Source organism: Dermacentor variabilis, chromosome 10 (assembly GCF_050947875.1).
Source record: "Dermacentor variabilis isolate Ectoservices chromosome 10, ASM5094787v1, whole genome shotgun sequence".
NCBI lineage: Eukaryota > Metazoa > Arthropoda > Arachnida > Ixodida > Ixodidae > Dermacentor > Dermacentor variabilis.
In genome coordinates, this window is record NC_134577.1 from 48,828,205 (window position 1) to 48,856,025 (window position 27,821).

Genomic DNA, 27,821 nt, shown 5'->3' on the forward strand with positions numbered 1-27,821 from the left:
TTTCGAGACGTGCTTTCCGCAGTCGACCACGTCGCTTCGCAGGCGCCGGCGATGTGGATGCTCCCGGATCCATTTCGCAACACGCAAAGAATACAAGCCAACGAGCGCGTCCTTTCATATACAAGTGGCGAGCCCTCTTCCGTGACGTCACAAACGGCTAGGCGTTCCGCGCGAACTGGGCGCTCCTTCGTCTCGCCGATAGCACCTGCTGGTGTGGAGCAGAGGTAACGCCTCTGGCCCTCACTGCAAAGCTTCGTCGAGGTGACCTGTGTTCCAATCCGCCTACGGGCAAACGCATTCCGAATCTTCTTTTCAAATTTCTTAGTTTATTGTTCCTGGATATGTACATATAACCACGTTTTATACATTACGACCTTTTTCTGTTCTCTACATCGGTCTCATACATACTATGCTTACATTTTTAGCATTCCTAGTATTAAATGTACCACCACCGCCGGACACGGGCAAAACGCCCAATGAGCCGAGTAGTGCTGTCGCACTAAAAAAGAAAGTGTTCCTTAGAGCGGAATACATCGCCAGGCAGACACGTGGTTCAATTTTCAGGTGACGTAGGGTGTGCCAACGGCGCGTATTGGTTCGGCTACTAAACAGTATGACTTCGCAATTTTTCGGATGGTACAGGTGCGGAGCATTTTGTTTTTCATTTTTTTTTACAGCGTGTTTGTGTGCTATTAGCAATTGTGTACATATTTTCCCACTGCCTTGTTAGTGCTTTTAAATCGCTGTTCTATTCAACTGTGTATAGCTTCGCAATTATCAGACGAACTTTGTTTTACTTGTGTAGTTGTACGAAACCTTCTCTTGATATCTCTATGAATTTTGCATTCACCTGCATAATGAATACATGTAACGAACTTCGGACGACAAAGTTCGACTGACTGATTGACTGATTAATTAATCACTTAATTATTTAATAAATGATCGTATCATTGATTGATTGATTGATTGATTGATTGATTGATTGATTGATTGATTGATTGATTGATTGATTGATTGATTGATTGATTGATTGATTGATTGATTGATTGATTGATTGATTGATTGATTGATTGATTGATTGATTCCCAACAATTTATTTCGACACACGCATCTCCTCTTCGCTCGCAGCCGCACAGCCGCCTGCTGACAGTGCTGGACTCGGCGAACATCCAGATCGACGAGGTGCAGGGCATCGGCGAGGGGGACGACATCGAGCACGAACTTGAAAAGCTCAAGGTATACGCGGGGAGCGTGTTTGCTTCGCTTGCATTACTCGACGGCAAAGATCGTGGAACATGTTCTCGAACGCGTCACTTCCCTTCTACGCAGGGTCGGTGGTGCGCAAGCCTTTGTAATCTGAATTCCTTTTCCCCCATTTTACTGAAAAGGGAATTACTACTACGTCGCTGGTGGGCAGTGGGCCGCTCTTTGCGTTCCAGAAAACTATGTTGAGGTAGCCCTAACGATGCATCTTCTACTGACGTCCTACGGGGGCTCGTTCGAAAGCACGTGAGAAGGCGACGCCTCCGAGCGCACCAAGATGAGCTTGCTAGCGCGACCGCTTCATTACGCAATTTTTGAATGATCGTGAAGCATCCGTTCATCTGCAATGCAGCCACGAAACGGCGGTTAAAAGAAGCGAGGAATGACGAAAGCGCGATCATATATGCGTCTGGGAAAGCAACAACAACGACACTGCATTAAGCAGCACAGAAAAGCTGTGAAGGTTCTTGCAAGTAATAAAATAACTGCACTTTGAGACACCCTTTCGTCGAGCGAGATCCGGATGGACGCGAGACTCACCCCCTTGTTCTCAAACGATCCTCGGCTCGAAGCTCTTCCTCCACTCTCCCCAGTGGGGCACAGCGCCATACTTCGACTGAAAAACACTCTACGTTTCTCAAGAACGGCCGTGGAATGCAATGAAGCGCAGGGAGGCAACTCCTGTCGAGGTGTGGCGCCACTATCCACTTTCTTGGGTCGAGGTGAAGTGTTGAGTGGAGGGACGTTCGAGAATAAGGACGTCAGGGTTTCATGCGGATCGCCAATGAAAACAGAAAGGAAGTGCACTTTCGGGAAGAACTCCCTGGAAACTGACTGGGCTACAACAACAACGCAAAATAGCGGGCGCGTGAGTTTAGGTATTTCAGACCACGATCCGCGCCGAGCCACGTTTCACAACTGCCACAGCGATGGCGGCAAGATCTTGGGCGCGCGGAATTTCGACACTTTAGGAGAAACCTTTCGGGAGAAACGCTTCGGGAGAAGCTGCAGCGCTTTGGGCATTGCAGAAATACGGCGGAAGGAGCTTGCTTTGTTGTTTGCACTTGGGCGAGCGCGATTCCTGATACTCGGCGTCTCACGCTTATACCTTGACACACCGGGGCACATTACTGAGACGCAAAGGTCGCGACAGCTAACCTTTAAAACACGTTGACTCGAAAATACGACAGGAATAACACAGACACGCGAGCATACAGGACAAAACGCGTAAAAGAATCATGAAGAAGTAAATAAAAAAAACAATAACGCCTTCGCCCGCTCCTGTATGGTTATGTGTCTGTCTGGTATTCTTGATGCGCCTTCGAGTCATCGCGTTTTTAAAGATTAAAATGTGACCAATTAGCCCCATTTACTGATCAGGTGTCATGGCAATAGCGCGCAATAGACATAGGAGCTTTCTCTCCCTTCCTGGCGGCTGTGATGTCAACCGCCACATATTGACACTGTAAGTTCACGCAAGCATTCGCAAGTACATGACGATAAGATAACTCGACCCTATAACTTACCCAACATGCCTAGCAGGAGGCGTTCGTTCGCAAACGACGTGAAATGTCATTATGCGTTTTCTGCTGCAGATATCTGCGCTCACCATCCGCGTATTTCATTTTTTTTTAGTGACTGTTGGAAAACGGAGAGGTAGGCTACATCATAGCGAGTTATACTTTCTAATTTACTGATGTAAAAATGAGGCAACCTTTATTTAACTTATTCGATGCCCATGTCCGTTAGACCTTTCACTCAGAGTTCGAGCTTGGCTTGTAAACTGCTGTTTTGCCCACCTGACGCATTTACCACATGCCTGTCGTTGTCGCATATTTCATAAGTTGTTTAGCATTTTCTCGAGCATTACACCCACTTTTTCTTATATACCTTTTTTTTGTTACCTTAAAATCACATGTGGATGCTCTGCCAGTTAAGGCCTTTAATTTCATGTCCCGTCGACAAGGAGTTCCAGGCAATTTCATATGATTATTTGCGCTAATGACGTATTGACAAAAGAAAATAATATGCTCACGTATAGTGCAATTGCCTAATTACGCTAAGTTTCTTCTCGAGTACATCGTAGGCTGTATCACGCGTGTTTGATAACATATATATGTAGTTCTGACATTAGGCAGTACAGTAGCTGGACAGCTGTTACATTAATACGCAATGACTCTCGACCAATAGATGCCGCTGGAGGGGGAAGCTTTCGCGTGACTAGCTGGCGCAATATTATTGTCTGTTTTTTCTGCTCTCTTCTAGGAGAAAGACGTGCGCATCATCTTGGGCAACTTTGACGAGTTCTGGGCCCGAAAGGTCTTCTGTCAGGTGAGAGAAAACACGAGTAATTCGCGCAGCAGGATTCTCCCATCGAGATAAGAGCAACCCCAACGTTCTCCCAGCACGTTCAATTAGGTTGCTTCCAATCAACTTACTGTACATTAAGCGGTCAGCACCTGTACGCTTTAGCAGAGGTCACTTTTAGCAGAGGTAGCAAGGGGTCACTTTCTTCAACTTCCTGCCCCGCGTATCATCACGGTCATCGTCATGAAGGTTCCGAGGTAAAACTCGCTAACAAGCTTGACTTTCTCGTCAACCCACGGTTTCATCCAGGCTTCGGGGTGAAGGCGTCACTCTGCCATCAACCACAAAATGTCATCATTCTGCCAGCCATAGCTATTTTCGATGGCCCTCAAAGCGGTGCTTTGAGTGGCCTTCTACAGCTTTCTTTTTCCCTCGATCACGTAACCACGCGTGTTATTCATCCACTGCAGTCATTTTCAACACACTGGACACGCCGCACTATGAGTGGAAATTTACTTTCTTGAATTCTCCCTAGCGCAGACAACCTTGCATTCCAGGCCCGCATAGAGCCCTGTATTAGTTATGGTTTTTGATACTATGATACTAGGTGGAAATCTGGCTCTTGTGTATGGCTCTTTCGGTATTCCGCAAACTATAATTTCATGCACTGCCCGCCATGCTCTTAATGGCTGAATGACTGCCAGTACGGCCCTTTCAGCCAGTATGGGAACTATAGACTAGTATATGTACATACATATTTGCATAACGTTACAGTTCAGGCTTCAAACAACCTTGTGCACTTTTATTAAAGATCTTAAAGTGACTGTTGCCGATCAAGTGTACTTATCAACTCGCTAGCTCAAAACTGTTGTAATTTCGTTATGCGTCCCAATCTTACATAATGAAGAAGAAGCAGAAACTTTATTAAAGAATGATCCGGCAGTTTTTGTTGTGGTGGCCTCGGGTGGCAGCTGTTACATAATGAACTAAAACTATTCTGAACGTGTAAAAGGCAAGTGCTCCGGCAATATGTTTTAGGACATCATGCAAGAGAACTGAGCCGCAACGAACAATAAAAATGAGCTGTAACTTCCTTTGTACGGCGGTTCTTGCCAAACCGCGCAAAAAATCCATGCAGGGCTACCTCAAATTTCTACAGTGTCCGATCGATTGCGGCACCAGAGCTTCCCCATACTGATTTTAATACTAAACTGTTACCATATTAAAAGGACACGCACGATGAAAATAATTTATGCTGTAGTATAAATTATCCTTCTACCCTACAGCAAAAACAAAAAAAAAGCTGCCCTGTGCAATAAGGCTTGGTAAGCTACAAAAGTTCAAAAAACTGAAGACCGCAGGTGACGCCGCTTTGAAGTTCCCGGACCAGCTTTCCATGACGTCACAGATTTTGATGACGGCATCTGCTCGCGCCTGCAGTCAACATTTTATCAGTGAACATGGACTACATTGTCTACAAAAGAAACGAAAGTTTCGAGAACTTTTACTAAGCCGCAATAGCCCGATAAGACAAAATACTCTGAAACTCATGGCGTCAATCTAATGTACAAGCGCTAAAGTTGTGGCACTAAATTAAAAAAAAATTTTTGTCCCTCATTTTCTCTTCTAATATTCAATCTATTACTGGGAAAATTAAATAAACTACATAGTTTAAAAGGAAATCTTTATCGGTCAAACCTGACTGATCTTTTCTCTTTAGAGTCCCTTTAAGCACGCGGCGACGTGCCGGTGGCTCACGCGTAATCGCAGTCGCTGCCTTCGATGATGCGATGTGACGCAGGCCTACAAGATGGGCATGTACGGCCGCAAGTACCAGTGGCTCATCGGAGCCATGTACGCCGACCGCTGGTGGGAGACGCCGCAGCCGGACGTCTCGTGCGAGCCGGCGCAGATCGTCGAAGCCGTGGAGGGTTACATCGGCACCGACCTTCTGCCGCTCAGCACCAGCGAGAACATCACCGTCTCGGGCTTGGTGAGTGCCGCCGCTTCGTCTCGGACACTGACAGGGGGGGCAACACTCGCACTGAAACGCCGCGCGACTACCAGTGACGTCACCGGTGGTTCACAACCAGCTCCCCCGCTCGCTCTCTTTTCACGTCTACAACCCCTCTGCCCCAGGGCAGGGTAGAAAACCGGACGTGCGTCTGGTTAAACTCCCTGCATCTCCTCTTTTCTGTATCTCTCTCTCTCTCTCTCTCTCTCTCTCTCTCTCTCTCTCTCTCTCTCACACACACACACACACACGCACGGCAAAGTGACGGCACCGGCGCCATTTTGTCTGTTCAATTCTTAAAAAAATGTTTTCATTTCGCCAGCTAATAAATAACTTTCTTCATTGCGTGAGCATTAGGAGTGTATGGTATGGTATGGTAAAAGTGGAAAATAAAGTGTATGTGTGTGAAGTTTGGGAAGCCGGTCACGTGGTAAAGGGATGGGAAAGCTTAGAAGAGCGTGTATGTGTGTACACGCTTCACCACTGAGCTTCTTTTTGCCTTTTCTTGCATGGTACGTGCAGTGTGACCTACGGAAGTGTAACACATTTGTTTAGCCTGATCGACTGCCACCATTTGTAAGGTTTAACTAGGCGTCAGATAACCAATAAGATAGCTTTTTCCAATAACTTTAAGCCGTGGAACAGCCTTTACTTCGTCGTCTCGCTGTTTCTGGACAAGCGGGGGGTATCTTGTGCGGCGCAAAGGGGAAATGACGAGGACTCCCGTATTCGACATCCAGAAGTCTGCAGTGTCAGCAGCGCCACAAAAACCACATTACGCAGTCGAACTACATATTAAGGTCAGCCACAAGGAACGAGTTCGCGGTAAACAGCGTCACACAGAGTCGGCGGGCTTTCGCGCATTGCAAGCCACTTCGGGCGTGGGCGCTGTGATCTGGTATGGCCAGACTTCGGCGTCAAGCGAGCGTAGGCCCCTGCGTCGTACGGTTCTCGAGGACGCCGTCAAACGCCGCCAGGCGCCGGCTGGCGCCGACGCCTAAAATCTGCGGAAAGCGTCTTACATGTGGTTAAGGCTTAAGACGAAGGCGCAGGGTAGCGCCCTGTACTTTTGACAAAAGCTATACGTGCCATATTCACTCTGGTAATAACAACAACAACAATTACATCACTCACAAGGACAGTGAGGGACGTAATCACCAATTGTAATTAGGACAGCCATAAATAACAACATCCTCGGTAGGCCTTAACTTGAGCGAGAGTTCCTCGAACTACCCGCCGTGTTTGCTCAGTGGCTATGGCGTTGGACTGCTGAGCACGAGGTCGCGGGATCGAATCCCGCCCACGGCGGCCGCATTTCGGTGGAGGCAAAATGCGAAAACACCCCTGTACTTAGATTTAGCTGCACGTTAAAGAACCCCAGGTGGTCAAAATTTCCGGAGTCCTCCACTACGGCGTGTCTCATAATCAGAAAGTGGTTTTGGCACGTAAAACCCCATAATTTAATTTAATTTAGTTCCTCTAACTAGCGCAACAGCCTGTTTTGCTCGCTGCAAACCCTTTCCTTGAAGGCTTGAAATCGCCGACCAGTTTTGCACCTGCCGATCCAGACGGTCATACGGGCGAACCTGAGGCGCTTACGTGACGTCACGCCCCTTCCAAGGACCGCAAAGCAGTAGAGTCGTCTTTACCCGCCTGTTTCCCGTCAGCCTCGCAATCGCGCACCCTACGCGCTCCAAGAAGTACTCGCCTTCATTGGCTCTTTCGGAAGCACTCCCTCTCGTCCACCGTATTCTCCTCGCTTCTACACCTGTAGGACCCCCTTTTGCTGCCCTTTTGAGCGCGAGGTGATCGTGACTTGTATACTGATTTGTCCTCGTGCCGTCTAATCAGGGTGCAACGGCGCGAATGGAATACAAGGAGGCGGTAGAGGTGCCGAGAAAACCCTTTTGCATCCCAGAGGGACCCTCCTCTTTCTATACTTTTTTTTTTGTATCGCTTCGCTCGTGCGTTTCTAGTTTCGGCCCTCTCGTTTCCTTATCTCGAAAGGTCAGAGAACCAAGGTACGACTCTGAATGCGTCAGCATTAGCGTCACACAGTGCGCATTGGGGGCTAGCCAAGAGGAAATTCCTTTCCGAGAATCCGCGATGGCACACAAGGGCTGCGTTCTTTAAAACAAGATTCCCTTAGGAGCGAGCTTTTGTTGCTGCCTCCCGAGAGAGAGAAAAAAAAAACAGGACGAAAAGAAATGGGACGTCCGTTCACGACGCCAGTAGCGTTCTGAAATCATTCTAAATGAGACTATCTCGTTTCTCGTGCCCTCAGGCACCGCCTTCCATCTCACGAATTTCTTTCGACAGGTTCCTTTCCTAAAACAAATCCCATTCGCGATCCTGTTTCGCCCGTTTCTCTGTAAGACTCTGCGGGCTTTCTTTTTCATGTCTTTTATGTTCTCTTTATTTATTTATTTATTTATTTATTTATTTATTTATTTATTTATTTATTTATTTTTGCGAACGGCGAGGGTAGTTTTCAGATAGTTCGTCATCTGCTCGCATAACGTCCGACAGCCCGCCGTCCTTTCTCGTTTGCACTCGTCTTCAACAAAGCTCGCTTTCTTCACACGTAGATCGTTATTTGAATATAGACAGGCTCGTTTTTCTTTTCCCGCGGTGAGGTCACGGTACTGTCTGATTCGTCAAAAACGAACGAATCGCTTCGAATTTCGGCCGTTTACAGACACCGCCAGCACCTGCCTCCTCCGAAACACCTCCATTGACGGCCACTTGAAGAACGGGATATAGCGTGCAGTATACCAGAAGCGCGGACGAATAACTTGCTTGGCGTGTAAACAATAGCCGAACGGCTGCATTTTAGTGCAAGGTAATAACGCTGTTCCGTCGACCAACGAAAGTACTACGATGATAAGGCACTAAACCTGGAGTTTTACGAGCAGTCTGAATCGTCGTTTAACGCTCAACTTGTTCAGGCCCGATCGGGTGCAATAATAGACGCAACGCACTGTTTCAATCAAGGCCAGTAACTAACTCAAGAGAGAACGGCGTTTCAGTTACGTAATGAAACTCCGAAGTGTAACGGCTGACGCTCTTCAATTACCCATTGCATGTATGCCGCACGCACTATTAATTTGATGGTCCGAATACTATTCAGATAATCGCTAGACAAAATTTCATACCGGCGAACCAAGTGGTCACCTGCTGCACGGAAGCAGGAGCAAGGTTTGAAACACGTGGACTGGTCACGGAGATCGGGTGTTGCAAGAGCAGTTTAAAATTCATCACCCGAGAGATTTGTTTCTTGAAAGAAGTCATTGCACTGCCATTTATACAACATTGTGCCCTCATTTGGACAACAGTATGGTTGACCTTCTTGCTCCGTTATTTCTCTCGTTCTTCCTTTTGCTTGTCTCTCCTTAAACTTGGCTCGCACTAGGTGTGCCGCTGGGGTTGTGCTCGCTCTTTGGAAATCCTCCAGAATCGACATGTCGAGGCTATGGTATGTCCCTATGCGACACAAACGGTCCATAATCCCTAAATGTTGCTTGATACCTGTCGTAATTTTCTGTGCAGACGCCTGTCATCACTATACTTGCCTCAACAACCGTAACACATCGTCTCGTCCCTGTAACATCACTGCGTTTAAGTCTAACTCCGTGCATCCGCCTGATTAGCAGTTTGTCTTTGGGCATAGTTAGTGAGCGATGTAACACGTCAACATAAAAATCACGTTACATTTAGAGTTGTGAGACTTATAGCGAATAAAAATAGACATTCCATGACATTACACGTTGAATATGATTAAAGTAAACGAAATTGAACTCATTGCCATTATTTGGGAAGAGTGTAACTAACAACTTTACTAAAGCTTCACTTCACAGAAAGTCCAGCATGTTCGTTGGTCCTGCATATTTATTCCACTCATGATTCGATCACGCGTACGTGACATGAGGGACTTCCCATCGTCACCGGAATACTACAAGATGTAATTGACGTTGATTATTAGCTTCCTCGGTGCCCTATAGAGCTTAGTCTCAGCTATCTCTCCTCGGAAAGCAGCTTAGCTATCGGCACGTATACGTTTCTCTATTTCAAATTAGGCTTCTTCAACCTCTCGAACTTAAGGAAACATTTGCAATTTGAGCAGAGGGTCTCTCGCACGAAGAAATGTGATCGTGGTACCGGGAGTCTTTTATTGTCTCACGCCATGAATGCCGCCTAGACGCGAAGTTTTCTAAGGCCCCAGTGGTCTGAAAATTCTCGGCTCGCTCGACCAAGACGCCTAATCGTTACCGCCTCGCGTTACCTACAAAATTACCAGTCTGGCGGCAGCAAAATTCGGCGCGAATAGACAACCGGGAAGGTGATCTCGGCAATCGCGTATCGTGGCGCAAGGACGGGTGAACATCTATCTTTTCTCTGCACTATACGTCGCAGATGCGAGTATAATGGAAGCGGAGGCCGACCACCGCTGCCATTAGCGCTTTGCGAAAGATTGCGCTCGCATTAGGCGGCGGTACTGTCGCGTTCAGGGTATAAATGGGAATCGGGCTATACGGTGCTCGGGCGTGCGATAGATTGCTCCGAGGAGTCACTATACGTCGATAACGGGCGGCGGTTCCGTCGACGGCTGAAGAACGGCGCCGTATGCGCGGAGACGTGTCTGCCTGAATAGTTGTGTGCAGCAGGGTAGACCCTCGTAGATGAACTCGTATTCGTAATTGCAGAACGGTGGCAGGCAGACAGTGAGAACGAACAAAGAAAGAGCAGGCATTCTAAAATGGGGCCGCGGTAAGAGGCTCTCATTGCAATGTTCACAGAACTTTGATATTTTACGAACCGTAAAGTAATAGTCGAATCCTGCGAGCAGAGGAAGCTCCACCGATAATTTCTGATTAAGAATAGGGGGGAAAATGTGTTCGATAACGTACGCACTGTTACCGAAAATCCAGACACCTATGTTGTAACCCTGTCCTACATTCAGTTATGTCGATGGTCCGAAAATTCGACAGACGACGCAACGACAGCAGAGATCCAACAGAGTCACGCGTTCAGTTTTGTGGATCGCCCGCAAAGTCGATGGATCACGGGACCAGCCATCTTTCGCTCACGCAAAAACGTTTTTGTCATACAGCCGCAACCATTAGGATGTTCACCATAACGAACTGTCGTGCTATCATGAGCAAGACTATAGAAACCATTTCTCCCACGAAAAGAAACGTATTTCGGAGACAAGCCATAGCGTCGCAGAGTAAAAAAAAAAAGCACAGTCTACATTTGTTTATTCCTGCTTTACTTATTTCTATGTGCACTTCGCAGTCCTCGAAGTTCTCGACTACTTTTCTAGGTCTCAACAATGTCGACCCACTAAGCTTACTACGGGAGTACAGTTCTCGTCATGCATCTCCGAGGCGTGTGAAAGGTGCACCGCCAATGAAGCGATAATACGTACATTTCGTGAAAACTACGTCGGTCAGTGGCACTAGGCTTGAATAAGCCGCACATTGAACATCTTACGGCCGCAAATGGACAATTGGTCGCGCCTCTATGCCCTTTATAATAAAATATCGGGGCCGACTGACTCACGTGTGTCGCTAATGCAGGTGACATGCCTTGTACTCACGCGGTCGGCTTTAGGTCCTCTAGACAGATGTGACAGGCATTTCACTCACCGACGATGCATACGCCGGCGCCATCTGCAAATATGATGGACGTGTAGATTAGTTTGCACAAAATATTTTTAATGAAAGCACACGTAAATTGCCGTGCAATAAGCAAGCATACAGGTCACCTACTCGATCAGAAAACACCTCAATAACACTGATGGGCTGACAGCTCAATTTAAAACGGGCACATGCAGAACAATTGTTCGTGACTTTTCGCGCCTACAGTTATACCGGCTTGACCACGAAATGAGGTGCTTTTCTCAAGAGTCGACGATCCTGTTGGATCTGGTCACAACAACCTGCCTAAAGATGCGCGTTTTTCCCAGTACAAGACATTCATAACAGCCGCGCCGTTAACAGTAGCGCTAAATGCCAGCTATATAAGAATACACGCATTCGAATATTCGAAGATCCGCGTAACAGCAGCAAACTTACCTACAGTGCCGATACATCTCACAATAGGGGCGCTTGTAGTCCATAGGAAATAAAGCGTCCGGAACTGAAAGGCAGCAATTCTGCAGAAAACTTTTTTTTTTCTTTTCTTGCGGCAAGAGAAGTGCGCCCGCCTCGGAAACAAAAACAAATCAAAGAAGCTCGCGGTCGAAAATCCAACGGTTGCACTGTCAAGAATTCTTGCGTATCGCATTTCTTCTCGCGATGGTGACGCCGTACTTCGACTGCGATTTGCAAAGTAGGGGGCAAACACGCCATATTGAATTCTCGATTCACACCCGGCACCGCCACCGGCGGCTTCTCGCCTCTATTATAATAACATCATGGGCGCGATCGGAGATATTTTGTTCGATACGCGTTCTGTTCAGTTGCTGCAACGTCACAGAGTTGCAGTATGCAAAATTTGTGACAGCGGGGCGGAGAGAGCAGCCAATCAGAAAGCGGTGACCTCCCCGGAAGTTTACTTGCGTCGTTTGTCGTCTGCTTGCAAACAGTGTACTACAAAACCAAATGTTTCTCGTCTTCCAAGTGAATTAAATCTTTATCTAAAGAAATTTATTTTTTTCTTCTCAAGCCCAAACACGTTTTCAAATAGTAGTACGTGTGACTACTGCAATTTATAACTATTAGGTTCTTTGCGTCGTCCCTAGGTGGTGTCGCGCACAGCGAGAAGGAAAAAGAAAAAAAAAAACGACGGGAAGAGTGGCGCACTTTTCAAGAGGCAGCGACAACATCCCAGTGGCTCGCTGGCACCGATGATCTTGTCGATTTCTCTGTACAACCAACGAATTATTTGTTTCGAGAAACAAAAACGACGCCGGAATTCACTTTCTGCCATCTCTTCAAACGCGTTTCGCACCGCCACCCGCTGTCCTCCTTCCTCTAGAAAAGCCAGCGCAACAACCTAAGTTTCCAACCATAGAGTTTCTCACTATTATGTTTCCAACGGAAGCGCCATTTTCTAGAATTAAACTATGAATTGGACTGAAACTTGCCATTCCGCAGCCGAAAAGGCCGCCTTTTGGATCCAATCCATTCCACCAGACGCGCCATGCGAAGCCGTATGATCGCTCCAAACTTCTCAACTCCCGTCGCGTTCGGACGAAATGCTCGGTGGGCGGATGATTGACAGGAGCGTGTCGTCATTTTGACGTCACCAAAAACGGGGCGGCGCCCCGCGGCTGGCGACGTCGGCGCGGAGTAGGCCAATCGCGCGCGCCGGTAACCGAACGAACGCGCCGAACAACCATCTCCGATCGCACCCCATATTTCTCAAAGCTCGTGTTGCAGCCAACGTGAGTTCTAGCTGTATTATAAAGTGAATACTTGCCGAAGCAGTAAAGCTTCAGCTACATTTTTTTCCCTCGCCCTTTTATTTGTTGTTCTTTCGTGCATCTGTTCATCATTCCTCGAGTTTCAAACCACGCGATCCGTTACTCGCTTTTCGTGTTTTGCGTGGTCATCGTTTTTTCAAGTTACGGGCGTCAGTCTTCCATCAGAGGGCAGCAAGAGGGTGCCGCCTGGCCAAGCGTCTAACTTATTTCGAGGATATCTTAAGTGCCACATCGAAGCATATTTGCGCAGCCGTTTCTACGCTCGTGATGGTCACTGACGCTGAGCGAACACTGTAAAGTGGGTGCGCGCACGAGCGATTGAAGGTCGAAGCGGGTCGGATACACTGCTCAAGAAACGCCGCGGTATGCTGAACTGCGCGGAGAAGCGAGTTTAGGAAACTGCGAAACGCAACGCCGGCGATAGAATAAACTCGGTGCTGCGCTGTGATGAACAGCAGCCTCCGCGACAGCTCCATGCCGCAGCTAAGCGCGGTAACTATACAAGTGATAACACGCACTCTTCGCGCGAAACTTTAGCACCGGTTTTCTTTTAAGAAGCAATCATTCTGTAGATGTTCGAGAAAGCAGGTTTTGACGCCGTTAACGGTAAATAAAATTCACCCCCCTCCCCCGCCCCCTAAAAAAAAAGAAGTGGTACTGACGATCTCTGCATTCCGTGCCAACGATGCAGGGTAAATCGCAAAGGGTCCTTTGATAGCGAACGACACATTTGTGACAAGGTAGGCTCACTTCAGGCTCGAGATGTCACTGTCTTAATTTTCGCACCAAACGACATAAACAGAAATTTGTAATTTCTTAGGGCTCAGATTAAAGTTGCACCCGATATGTCGCTTATGAATGTAGTCTCAATTGCAGCTGTTGTAGTCTGAGACGTCGGGGGTACACAAACCTACCTAACCTTTGCAGTCATACAAGGGCGACGTGGTCTTTCACAGCATCGAACAGGCTGTTTCAACCGATTGATTGATTGATTGATTGATTGATTGATTGATTGATTGATTGATTGATTGATTGATTGATTGATTGATTGATTGATTGATTGATTGATTGATTGATTTCAACGTTGCCTACATCTTGCCTATAGGAACGCCGTATGGGCGGTCACCGGAAATAAATATCCACCACCGGCTGTTCCTCGAATGTAGATTGACTCGACGGCTTGAGCCCGACGTAGCTCAAATGTATCAAATCACGCTTCGCATAAGTTCTGGCACAGACCTGCCATTCCGTGCCGCCGAGCTGCGTCACCTTCGACGCGCGGTACGAAGCTGCGATTCTGCCTTGGACATTTCCCTGCGCGTGCGTTTTTTTTTTTTTTTCGCATCCCGCCTCCATCAAAATTCGCCTTCCTGACGGGAGGATGAAGCCCCACGCTTGGCAGTGGCGCGTGGCAACGGGTGAGCCGTGGCATTTCATATTCTGCACGTGCATCCTTGGCACGCGGGCCTATATACCGAAACCGGCCGTACTGCTCGTGGAATATATGGATCGCCCACGAACGGAACGATGGACTGCACGCTCCTCAATTGATGGCAGAATGACAGAGTGCCTTCTTTCTTTTTTTGGATGAGGACACTCCGCACGACCCTTTTCCCTAACGCATCGGTGATGCGCGGTCGCAGGCTCGGCGACAGTGCACGGATTTACGCGCGCGGCTAGAGTTATAGACCGATCTGTGCGAGGCCGTCGGCGCGAACGCGTGCCTGACGGCGCCCCCCCTCCCGCTCTTCCAGCTACCCTCCTCTTCATGGCATCACCCACTTCGGCGGCGAAAGCAAAGAAAAGGGGCGGCGTTATGCAAACAGCGAGCGACGGCTGCCGAGACGGACGACGACAGCTGCATCCAAGTGCCGCGATTATCGTCGCCACCGCCGTCGCTATGCGCTACCATTCGTATATGGGCCACGCGTGAGCATTGCAGCCAGATGGGGGTGCGAGTGGGCGAGAGAAAGAGAGAGAGAAGAAATGGTTCGGGAGGGAGGGGGGGTCCTCACGGATCCTGCTGCATAGGCCTCGGCGACGTTGCGAGCGAGCTGTGTCGCATTCTAACCCCCGCTTTCCTCTCAGCTTGCCCTGTCCCTTTTTTTGAGCACTTAGCGAGAGGCGTGCGCCGTTTGTTCTAGGGGCTGATTTTTGCTTTTAAGGAGGGAGAGAGCGGGAGGGCCTGAGAGGGCGATGGCTCCCGCTGGTCGACGGTGCTTTCCGCCGTGCACCCAATGTATTTTTCCGTGTAATGGTGATGCGTTTTTGCCGCAACTTCGTACGCGCGCCCGAGGAGGTCGACTTCGCGAGCTGCGTTTCGGACGACGCCAACTAAAGCGGGCCGCTGCTGGCAGCCCTAAGTGTATGATTTGCGTAGCTTTACTCCGTTCCACTGCTGAGCATCGTAGCAATCGCGCGCCGCTCCGCGTTGGCGCGCTTAAGCGCGAGCGAAGCGCCATTTTCTTGCCGCGCGTTGAGCGAGGAACGAGCGCGCAGTGTTGCGTCAGCGAGCTCTGGGGCGCCACCCGAATGCTTCGGGTGAGAGCCAAGATAGAAACAGCAAACGTCACAGGAGTTGCCGCTATGCGTTACAGGCCGCGCCACGTTTATCGCTGTTCACTGCGTAAGAGATTGCAGCAAATAACGAAAGCCAACGTGTAGTAACGTTGTTTTACTCCCGACTTATTTTGTATCAAGCGAAACTTGGTTTCAGCTTTGCGCTTGCTTTGACGTCGCCACCTCTATGCCCATGGCAATGCGTCCCTGACGATGCGACCCACGCGTGCGACGAGCTTAGGTAGCCTAGCAAACGTAATGCGCCTCTTTCATCGCACGAACTTGTGCGAAACCCACCGCGCGCCATTTAGCTGTGGCCGCGACGAGCGAATGTTCGAGCAGCGGCTGGAACTGCAGCGACTTGCCATGTTTCTTGGCCGCGTGCTGCGCGGACGTGAGTGCCTTGTGTTCCTGGTAGCGCGTTCATTGCCATTCGCGCATTTTCTGTGTTGGAACTGAACTTGACACTAAACTGAGCGAGCATTTTAACTTGCATCCAGGACTTTTCTGCTCGATACGCAAGCGGGTTTTTTCGCGAAGTAACTATCCTCACATCTCCAATTAGAGCCGAGCTCCACTCGCGGCCCATGGTCGAAACAAGGATTGGCGAACTAAAGGAGCACGAAAAGCACTCGTTCGAACAATGACGAAACGACGAATCCGGAGCGACTGACGTCACGGAAGGGAAACAGAGGCGGAACGCGGACCCGGACGCACCAGAAATCGCGCCGAAACAGAAACTTCCAATCTTGGAAGCTTAACGAACGTTTGCCTTTCCCGAGAGTCTGCTGTGCTCTTTCGGTCTCCGGCTTATACTCTACCGCGTCTATTTCGGGCCCTGCCATCCCATTGGCTTTGCAAGCTTCAAACATTAATTCCGTAATGGCTACACAGCACCGAAAGAGCCAGGCCGTTTCCCCCTGCGAGGAAAATAGACAACAGCGATCCTGATTGCAGAGTCGAGATTTATCTGGTCGAGCCAAATGCGATTGCAAGTGCAACTGCACTTCTTCAGGTCGCAGTCTGCAGAACAGGAAAAAATAAAAAAAAAATGGGACGAGAAAGAAAAAATTGTGCGCTTCGCTTTCGCCCCGAAAGAGGTCGTCTGGAGTTCCTTTGCGTCCTTATTTCTCTACCCGCCCCACCTCTTGTTTTTACTACCTTGTGTATTCCTTTATGAGCTCTTGCTGCGCAACGCAGCCTTTTCCTTTTCCGCTGGGAATGCGGCTCCCTTGTAATAGGGCTCCGCGAACTCGGCTACAAAGCCAGGAACATCTCTTTTACACGCGTGCGCCCTAGTGGAGATACCAGCATGCACACCCCGCTATATATAGGTGCCTTGTGGTGCCCTATAGTAACAGTGCCGCTTTCGCGTGCAGTAATATTGTTTAGTACCGTCACTGCCTCAGTACAATCAGTGCTTGCGCCTATCGCTCTTAGTGCGCTCGGCGCTTCGAATGCGCTTACGCAATCCGGCAGTTCCGTCGGGGAAAAAGAGATGCTGTCTATTATGCGGAGAACTCGAGATATTTGCCTACGTGCCCAGCTGGTGGCCTCGCACGCTGCTGAATATGTCACACGAGCGAATTTTTTAAAGGTGCCTACGCCCCAAGAATATTTCGATATAACGGGAATTTCGATATATTCGACATTTTTATCTGTCGTTCTTGAAGAGCGGCACATACCCCGTCGCCGAAGTTCGCGTCAAAGACGATACCCAGTGGCGCACACTCTAACGGCACAGTTTCCATAGTCCCACAGTATTGCGTTTCTGTGTCGAGAACAACAACAAAAAAAAAAAAGTGGACACGCAATCTCCACTCATACCACACAGTCCGAATTAATCCTTCCTGCCCATCATGCTTTCGGTCGGCATGAGTGCGCACACCGACCCACACGAAATGTTCAAGCTTCCAGGAACCATTTCTGTGCCCCGCGATGGCTCCTATGATGAATTTGATATAACTATTACCAAACGCGATCACAGCGGTAATGCAGACGAAGACAAACACAAGCTGCACAGGATAGAAAACGTCATGTGAAGCCAGCGCCTGTCCTCTGCAGTTCGTGTTTATGCCTTCGCCTTCCCTAGCGCTGTAATCATATTTCGTATTGCCCTTAACCAACTAGCCCACGTTCCAACATTAGTGATATGACAATGGCTGTGTTTCCACAGGACTTGCGGATGTATTCAGTTGGCTAAAGCGCAGTGTCACCTTTTAATGCGATCAACATTCTCGGGGTATTTCACACACATTCCGGTATCCCTTCCATCCATTCATCCCATTCCATCCCATTCCAATGTGCATCCTTAACCGTTCTCCCCGAACCACCCCAATGTACGTCACTAGGTATTTGCCACTGGATACGTGCGCCCTCCAGAGGCAAAAAAAAAATGTTTAAAATGTATCAGGTGCTCAGCGGTATTGAACCCGCGTCCATATTCAGACAAGATTGTCTTAATATATATTCACACACGCGCCACGGGTGGGCTTACGCGGTGGCGTCGCTAACTGGCGCAGCACGTAGCCAGTGGGAAGCGCTAGAGACGAGCCCAGCTGCATACGCATTTCATACACGACGCGTTTCGAATGTGGCCATAGAGTGCGCCCCTACATTGCTTCAGTGCTAACAGCGTTAACATCGACATTCGTCGTTGAAATGGGTTCTGCCGGAAGATTCTTACGAAGGTATTTGCATTTTCGCAGTTAGCACTGCTGGTGACAAACGAGACAGAGGGACTAACTTACTTGCTCGTCAATCTGGTTAACCTCTCTGCCTTAATCCACCTCTTCTTTTCCCTTCCCACACCAATGCCTAGTGCCTTTTGGCGTTTTCGCAGACGCCTTCCCTCCTCTCTCTCTCTCTGTCATCTTTGTTTTCCCCTTTCCCACTCCACCGGTGTAGGGTAGCCAGCCGGACGTTATTCTAGCTAACCTTCTGTTAACCTTCTGTAAACCTCCTGCTTTTCCCTTCCCCCCACCCCCTCGCAGACGCCGACGGAGTACGAGGCGGAGTACAACCTGATGCGCTTCAACGAGTACTCGCGCTTCCACGGCTACGCGTACGACGGCATCTGGGCGCTGGCGCTCTCCATACACGCGGTCATCGTGCGGCTGCGAGCCAACGACACACGCATCTCAGAGTTCGACTACCGCAAGCAGTGGTGGGGACGCCTCTTCAAGGAGGCGCTCAACGAGACCAACTTCATCGGCGTCACGGTGCGTCACTGGGAAGCGCCCTGTGTTTTCATAAGACGCTGCGAGCTACGGAGTTATGAGCTGACTTCAAATAGAACTGAGCATCTCAACTACTCAACCGTGCTAGCGAACTAGTAGGGTAAATGAGCGATAGCGAGCGAGTGCCGCAATGGGCGATTGAGTGGTTGAGTTACGAGGCAGCATATGAGCGGTTTAGCAAATGACTGAGCTGACAAGCTCGCGATTGAGGTCACTTTCGCTCCCCAAATGGTCGGGTCAAAGTGATCGAGCGGGTAAACAAAAGTGCAAGTGACTTAGGGCGCCAACGAGAAAACTGTTTAGTGATTGAGCCAGTGACTTACAGTGAATGAACAAGTGAATGAGCAGCCCCATAAGAGAACGCGTTAGCTATCAAGCAAGCTGCCAAGGATTTGAGGGACATAGAACGGGCGAGCAAATAAGTAGACGTCAGTGAACTTTAAAGAAACAGAGTTATTGAGCAAATGAACGAGAGTGGAAAAGTTAGCAAGCGAGTTACTGAGTAAACAAGTGAGCGAGAATGTGTCAGTGCGAGTCATTGAGCGGTTCACTGAACGAACCTATGTAGGTGAGACAGCGAGTGATTAATGTCACATGGTCGTCTACCGCAGGGTCCTGTGCGCTTCTTTCGTAACGAACGCAAGGGCCAGGTCCTCTTGAAGCAGTTTCAGAGTGAGTTTTTATTATTCATTCCTTCCCTCCTCTCTCCCTGATTTTTTTAGTGCCCGACTCCCCTCGCATTACACGTTTATCACAAAGCGCATGCGCCTGCTGGTTCTCTAAACTCGTAGTACAGACCATAAGTAATCCATGAAGTAGAGGTCATCTTAAGGAGAGCACTGCCATTGATATCAGGGTTCTTATAAATCTATTCACTGCGCAAATAACAACGCCTGGAAGCTAAATTATGAGGTCTGCTGCGAAGCGATTTTGTAAGCCCGGAAAAAACGCCTTTGTCGACCGTTTCTTGTTTCTAGGTCAATCTGGAAGGACCCGGCGTGCCACTGATGATTAAATTATACGGCAGTTTAGAAGACAAGGGAGGCCGCGCTCTCGATGTTAGTGCCTCGGCTGTCATGCTGGAAAGCCGATTTCCTCAAACAGCTTTGCTTTCTTTAATTTTTTTTTTTTTGCACATATGTCTCTTTTTCTGCCCCTGCGCAACGGTTTTCGCCCTCACGACCTCTTCAGTCCCTTTCTTGCCGCGATTTTATCGGCTGCGATGAAATCGTACTTTGTGGAAGCAAACGTTCGGTCCGAACAGTCGAGACTCAAGTGCGAGTCCAGTCACCATTCTTTTTTATTATTATTATTCCAATGGGGCACATTCAGCTGGTCCTTTCGAAGAGCTCTGATGGTCGTTTAAAAACAAAACAAAGAAATCGACTCATGCGAACAAAGGATTTTAGTAGCATTATTCCGGCTTTGTGAAGACGGCAGGACTGTGCTAGTGTAGAGTCTTAGATTATCCGGGATCTTCTTACCGTTTACGCATTCGGGAGTGAATGGAGTCGTGGATGTCAATAAAATAAAATTTCGATGATTTTACTGTAGCAAAGCTGGTCGCAGTCCCTCGTGACGCTTTATATACGTGCATATATATTGTGCCGCGAGAGTGTTCACGTCTAAGAAAAAATCGTTAACGACTACCTCCCAATCAACGCTTTACACCAGCAGTTAGGTAAAATATGGCAAGGGACTGCAGTATTGGCTTTTTGTGCAATCCAGAGATGAATAAATGTCCTCTTTTTTTTTCCCCTTGTTCTCAACACGCCAACCTAGTCCTTACCCCACCCTGAATTTGTAAAGTTTACCTGCCATCTGTCGCCCTTAGTGCAATATTTTTTTATCCAACTAATCACACTAAATTTCCTCTTTTTAAATAAACGGCTTATTGTGCAGCGAGTGACTTACACGTTGACACTAGTAGGCAATAAGCAGATTTGAGTTTGTCGTTCCTCGTATTTAATTGTGGAGAATTTTGGTAGAATATGGCAGGTCACTGGGCAGTGTCATATTTGTGTCCTTTCTGCTCCAGAAGATGCCGTATAGGTGTTGTGCTACACCTCGCCGGTAACCCGGTCCAGTATTCCCTTCGTAGACGATAAGCTAATTGCGATGAAGCTCGGTTACTTTGTTGAACGACCTTCGAAGCTTCGTAGGAGTGCTCGAAAACAACCTGTCGAATGTGCCCTCAGTCAATGGCTATTCGTCGCTCTATGCGACACGATGTTTTCTGTGACCGTCATTTCTCACTGCTTCGGTTCACACGCAGTGAAAGTGCTGTATTTGTTCGAAAGATTTAACCTGCATGGAATGCCTTGCAGAAAATCAAGAGGTGAAGATTGGCGAGTACGACTGTCTCACAGAGACCCTGGATTTAAGCAAGGGTCTTTCCATCATCTGGCGAGGTAAGACACGACGCCATAGCAAGTGCGCTTGCACGCTTCTATTTCCTACAACAACAACATTGCATTGTCATGCCAGGATAACAATAACACAGATAAACGAAAGCAAGCAAGCTTTCGATTTCTTTAGTTGTTCCGCAACTCCCCTTACATTTCTATTTGAATATCTTATTTTTTCCCGCTTTTTGTTCTATATCTGTCTCTGTGTCAACTATGTTTCTTAACTTCCTGAAAGCCTCATAGTACGCGCAACGAAAAATAACACAAAGCGCTTTTTTTGACCCAACAGTGTTCACTTATCGCTAATATGCGTGTAGGTGCATGATTTTTATAATACGAGCCGATAGAGAAATATGCTGTATAAAATTGCTCGGATCTTTATATAACAATACTGTAAAATTTTCAGTGGTCTAGCGACGGCAAAAATGTTCTGAATTTTTTCCGGAGTTAGAGGTACCAAGAGGATTCTCTTGAGTTCACGACAATAATTACAAACGTTAACTCTTTCGCCCCCGGATAGCATGACGGTGTTTTGGTGCTGTGCTACGGATAGCGAAAACAATCGCCGGTTCCGTTGCCAACATCGCAGCAACAAAGCTGGTGTCGCCCACGCTATCACTGTATGTCGCACGGCATAATTGCTACACGTATTCCTAGAAGGCGCTGTGAATGGGCGCGACGTAGGTGTGCCTTCATACGCCCGCCCGCATGAGGGCGCCCTAGCACGTGACCTCCGAGATCCCCGGCGCGACTTAGGAGGCCATACCTAGCGCACCGTAACGCACGTTTTCTGTGCCGGTGGACGCTTGACGTCAACGCATATGAGGGCACCTTGAAAGTTGCTGGCCGCGTTCAACGAAGTACGCGCGAGAATCAAGAGAATATTTTTTGTTGTTGTTTTAGGCCTAAATCAACGCGCATCTATACCACCACTGAAACATGTGATGCCAAGCTTTCCTCTGTCGACCTGGACGACCAACGCAATTTCGGCGCCCGGGCCAAAGGGGCAGCCTAAGCCTGGAATAAGGAATCCTCCCACCTAAGGCAAACCGAGCCCTTATTGAAATTACCGTTTAAGAAAATAAAAGTTTATTTTTCTCTCGCTTCTGCCACCTTTACTACTTCGGCTAGAAGCGTGATACGATAAGCTGTAATTGTGAATCCTAAGCGAAGAACATCAGTGATAGAATGTGCTTTCAAACCTCAAGGAACAAAACACAGCAACGACGAGTTGTGCCGCACGTCAAACAAAGAAACCATATCGTCGGCATTCGAAATACAATTGACTTTATCCCCGTGGCAGGCGGCTCCGACCCGCCAATGGACCGGACGCTGATCGTGATCCAAAGGACGCGGGTCAACCTAACCATCTACGCCAGCCTGTGCATCTTCTGCGTCCTGGGAATCATACTCGCATCCGTGTTCCTCGTCATCAACATCAAGTTCAGGAACCAGAGGTAGGCACCCCACTCATCAAATTACAGGGTTTTACGTGCCAAAACCACTTTCTGATTATGAGGCACGCCGTAGTGGATGACTCTGGAAATTTAGACCACCTGGGGTTCTTTAACGTGTACCTAACTCTAAGTACACGGGTGCTTTTGCTCCCATCGAAATGCGGCCGCCGTGGCCGGGACTCGATCCCGCGACTACGTATTCAGCAGCCCAACACCACAGCCACTAAGCAACCACGACGGTCCCCGATGCTCTAATCATTAGGCCACAGACGCGTGCCTGAAGAGACGGAATAAAACACCCTCAATAATTTCCCTTAGTAATCTTGCTCTGTTGACGTAAATGCTGAGCTAATTGGAAAACAAAAGCTAGTTCCTTCAAGGTAAAATGTTGCCTTTTGCTGAGAACCTATATCGGGATCGCCGATAAAATTTGCCCTAGACGTTCGGGTTTCATCCTGAATACAGTGGCACAAATAGCGATCTTTATGAGGAAACAGTTATGTTTAATTAAGCACGCGCAACAGCTTTGCGTCAGGCAAGTATAGAACAAATTAGTGGGCGCATGTCTTGTTTAGTTGTTCGACCTTCTGCCTGTGCAAGTTGTGCGTAGACACTAAACCTTCTGCGCAAATTGTGTTGGACAGCCTACAGTTATAACCTTTCAGTTCTTATAGGTCACCGTCTACCATAGAAGGTCCTGCACGTCGTGTTTTGTTATTGAACCAGTTTTATTGCCGAATAAAGGTTCCACTTTCCTGCAAGGCCCACCATAGTGGTTGATGGACTCGTTTGTCACTGAAAAGTGAAGCGTGCCTCTTGTCGTAAATCAAAATCTATCGCTTGCTTGCAACGACCTCAACCGAAGGCTGCTGCGCAAGGATTTATTTAAGTGTTTAGCTTTCTTTGGGAACTACACACGATTTATTTGAGACTGTCTAACGATTTTGGGAGGCAAATGCCGAAGATAGCGCAGTCACGCGCAGCGGTAATAACCGCGCGGTGGTAAACTATACCACGGTGAGGTGGTACTGTACTGGTGGAAAAGGGGACCTAAAGCCCCTCCACATTGGTACCACCGTGAGCTGACAGAGAAGCTTTAAGAGCAGCGCTCTTGCATTCTTCCCTCGTGTCAGGACAAGACGTCGAGACACTGCGCCTCAGGTCGAAGACGCACACGCCCTCGTTTGAGACGCTGCGTTTTCTGGTCGCAGCGCCTGCGACCAGAGCTGATCGGAGACGCTATACGGAATTCCGAACTGATTGTTGAAGTGACGCTTGAAGTACTGGCTGGCTGCCGCATACGGGTAACATAGGAGGGCATGGGGAGCGTTACCAGTTGTACATATGTCATCTTCTGCTGGCCCTTTCGGAGTGCTCTGCACTCGAGGACAACTTTCTGCGGCAATGAAGGGAAAGCCACGGGCGCGTGGCTGCTGCACATGTGTTACGGTGCCAAGTAGTCCGCCAGCGTTTGACAGCGATTTTAATTGCTCGGAACAGACACTGAATTCGCACAGTTTCACGTGCGACGGTTTCGCGCTTGCCCAGACGCGGAAGGGAAAAGCCGCAAAATAAGTAAACTTTTACACTCAGCCGTGTGTTTCGTCTTATTTAACTGCTGCTAATAAGGTGTTTATTTCTTCTCCAGCTTAAACTAAAGTGGTTGAAAACACGGCACTCTTTTCAGAAGCGCTCTATCTTGTGCGCGCTTTGCCTCCGTAGCTTTCCCTTCACTGCCACAGAAAGTTGTCGGCGAGTATAGACCGCTCTCGCGAGCGGCGTTATCTTCGCCTGCTTGAAAGAGGGTGCGGGCCCTGCGTTCGGCTGGTTGTTTTCGATCGCTCTCCTCCATCTTGAAGCGCTGAGGCGCTCCGAGCCCTGTCGTCGGAGCAGTCATCGAGATTCAGATCATTTCCCGCAACGTCATCACAGCACAGCGTCGCCGCCATTGGCGACGGTCCACCGTAACCTAGGAAACCTAGGCCACTGCATGCTGGCGTCTCGACGAACGCTTGTCCCACCGGCGCGTCGGCCGGTTTTCCCAGCGGCGCCGGGAGCTTTGGATAGGCGAAACATCGGACGTTGGCAGTAGTCCCGTGGTTATGCATATGCATTTCCTCTTCCGAGAGCGACTCACACGTTCGCCTTGCGCGCTTGTCCTCTACGTCTGAGTTAGTGGAACGCCAGATTTGCCCGACACTGCTTCGGGGGATGGAGGCGACCAGTCGGGGATACCAATAGTGATGATAGTGATCTAAAGAAAGGAAGGACGCTTGATTATACCAATAGTGTCACAAATAACTACCTCCTAAAGCAAGCTAAACGCATCCTTCCATAGCAACCGGGGTCGGTTCTTCACAGCATACTTGTTGCCGCCCTCCACTTGTTCGAATTATTTTTAGCAGCATTGCTACCACGATGTTTGAACATTAAACCTATTTTTATCGCCTGTATTCAAGCGTTTGCAATGAGACTTGGTACTTCTTGTGAGCGATTGTCTAATGCCTTTTTATCTCACAAAATAACTGTAGTCTAGATGCGTATCTTTGGAAATCTACAAAATAACCCTATGATGCTGTTGTTACTTAAAGGAAGAAAGTCTACGTTGGAGCTCCTCATTTTTTCGCCACCGGTAGCGTTTTAAGACGCCAGCCGGCATAACGATGTGTTCCCTATTCCTTCTTGAAGATTCCTCTGTGGATTCGGACGTGCTCAGACACCGATGGTGCGATGGTGGTTCACATCGCCCAACAATTGAACAATGCGCACCGCGGATTCCGCATTGTTAAATGTAGGTATCCTCCCACGTTTGCTAAGCAGGACTGCACGAACAAATTGAGGCCGCGGTACCATGAGCTCTTACGGCAGTCGCTTCGTGTGGTGAGCATTGCTCAGCGATACGAGGCCGCTTGCCGTTCCCTCTGTACTCAGGTGCGTGCTGGCCGCTAGGAGGAAACCAGCTCCTTGGACGGTGCCGTTCGCTACAAATTAGTTGCCACTCTTCCTGCAATACGATTTGGTATGGTGTTACCGGAGATTGTAAGTTTAGTCCAAACTTGCAGTGTCCCGTCGGCGTGCAAATTTTCACGTCTCTCTCTTTCGCTAGAGGTTCTTCGACGTACGCTTCTCGAACTGCTTTCAACGAGTGTTCAATTTCGCTCGACCAGTCAAAGGCATATAATCGTGTGGAGCACTATTATTTTTTCCATCTTATTTGGATAGTACTTTCACTTTTCGATCGTGCATTCATTTACCTTTATGCGTTCACATTAACTTATTCTAAATAATTGAATGTAGTTGCCCCACCTGTTTTCTTTCTCTCTCTCTCATCTGTGTACTTACATGTATACCACGCCGCTATCACATTGCCTAAGATCGCGTAATAAAGAAAAAAAAAGAATTCTAGACGTCCTTTTGCACTTCATGCAACCGCGTATTTTAACAAGGCATTGCACTCACACATGTTGAGAGGGTGAAACGTTAGCGTCCATTTATTCCACCCTTTAGGACGCCCGTGTCTACCCTTTGCGACAGAGCATTCACGCCTACCAGAGCAACAACACTGGGCTTCACGTGACTTAAATTTTCCACTGCGCCGCACTTGCATGCTCTTCGGTGGCTCTTTAAAATTTTATGCACGCCTCGTGACCTTCCGTGTCGGTCCCCGGTTTCTCAATCCACGCTGCCCCTGGACTGACTTTCCTATGTCTCTCCGCACCGGCGAAGAACCCACAAGAATGTGACATCCATTCGCCCCAACGCAAACAAAGTGTGCAAATACTTGTCGCTTCTGATGCCAGTGGCAAACGCGTAAGAACGCCGCACGCGCAGGTCATAAAAAAAACACGGCCCACAGCAAACTGGCTCGCCAAGAATCCCCGACCGGCCGACCCCGGGCTACACACGAGATTCCTGCTGACGGGTTCGACATCGTTTCGCGAAGACCACTGGATACTTGCATACGCGGGTGCTATCGAGAAGTAGGTCATCGTTTCACTGCACGTCGTTGTTTCGCGGGAAGAAGGACGGCTGTAAATTGGGCACTGATACCACATTGTTTACACTAGGCGTTAACTGCACAATGGTTCTGAAACAACTGAATCGCTGGAGGTGCTGGAAACGTAACTCGGCATCTAAATACAGATGAACAGCATCGAATTTTGTTGAAGCCAACATGACACACAACTATAGCTTTGCATGCACAGGTAACCCTTAAAGCACCCCCCTTTATTTTTTTCGATTTCAGCATTAGCGTACTGGCAGATATTTCTCCCCCGAGTCGACGACGCTAATCTCGCCGTTATTAACATCATCACCAACACCAACAGAGAATAGTTGCGGCAACGCTCATTCCTCATATCCTTAGCAAAAAAACGTGCGAGCAACATTTACACTGAATTTACACTGCGTAGGCACACTCAACACGCATACGCTGCTGATTAACTCATTCCAGCAGCACATGGGACCACTCACGTGGGAGCGTCCTGTCGTCTGTATACTAGGCAATGCATAGCTCTAACTTCTTCCTTGGGGCAACTAAGAGAATCACGCTTACCTCGTCCGCTGAGAAGCGTAACTTAACGCAGCTGCTCCTGGCCTCTTTGTTTGTTGTATACACTGGAGGACCACCTCTACCAGCTTTCTACAGTCTGTCCGTCATGCCTTGCCGCAGAGCTGCCCGTGTTGCAGCGGCTGCTGCTGCTGCTGGAGGCTAAAAAAGCGCACCACGGCAGACGAGGAACTGGTGGAATGGCGGCCGAAACAATTGCCAGCGTAGGCGCGACAAAATGACGCGACGACAGACTTGCTCCTGGTAGACGCTCTCATGTCCACCGAACAAACGCACCTTCGGCCGCTTCAGCAACCCTCCCGTTCCGAACTCTGTAGACGCCACTAATGGCATCGTCTGCCGGTCGCCCCCCCCCCCCCCCCCGACCGTATAAAATGGAAGATGCCAAATCACGATGCGCTATCAGCAACACAGAGCGGCCCAGGCAAGCGACGTACCGCTTTTGGCTGAGCATTCGCAAGCGTGGTGTGTAAGTGGACGCCGATTCGCTGAACTTCTGCAAGCGCTCAGGCAGCCTGCAGCCGCCAGCCAACGAAAGAAAGAATCTGCCGACGTCATGTCACCGTCAAACCTGT

General features: G+C 48.7%; 1 protein-coding gene and 1 long non-coding RNA gene across 2 annotated transcripts in view; one reads left to right on the forward strand and one right to left on the reverse strand.

The window, feature by feature from the left end:
- Positions 1 to 27,541, reverse strand: part of LOC142560488 (uncharacterized) — a 263,361-nt gene extending 235,820 nt beyond the window's left edge. The window contains exons 1-2 of the long non-coding RNA XR_012823380.1: positions 27,232 to 27,541; positions 11,184 to 11,256 (exon numbers count right to left, since the gene is read on the reverse strand). This is a non-coding gene — a long non-coding RNA (uncharacterized LOC142560488). The remainder of the gene's footprint in view (positions 1 to 11,183; positions 11,257 to 27,231) is intronic.
- The window catches only part of GABA-B-R2 (gamma-aminobutyric acid type B receptor subunit 2), a 363,959-nt gene that overhangs the window by 290,720 nt on the left and 45,418 nt on the right, over positions 1 to 27,821 (forward strand). Inside the window, exons 4-10 of the mRNA XM_075672639.1 lie at positions 1,129 to 1,236; positions 3,529 to 3,594; positions 5,372 to 5,563; positions 18,566 to 18,793; positions 19,423 to 19,483; positions 21,139 to 21,222; positions 22,523 to 22,676. Coding sequence (XP_075528754.1) covers positions 1,129 to 1,236; positions 3,529 to 3,594; positions 5,372 to 5,563; positions 18,566 to 18,793; positions 19,423 to 19,483; positions 21,139 to 21,222; positions 22,523 to 22,676 — 893 coding nt within the window. The remainder of the gene's footprint in view (positions 1 to 1,128; positions 1,237 to 3,528; positions 3,595 to 5,371; positions 5,564 to 18,565; positions 18,794 to 19,422; positions 19,484 to 21,138; positions 21,223 to 22,522; positions 22,677 to 27,821) is intronic.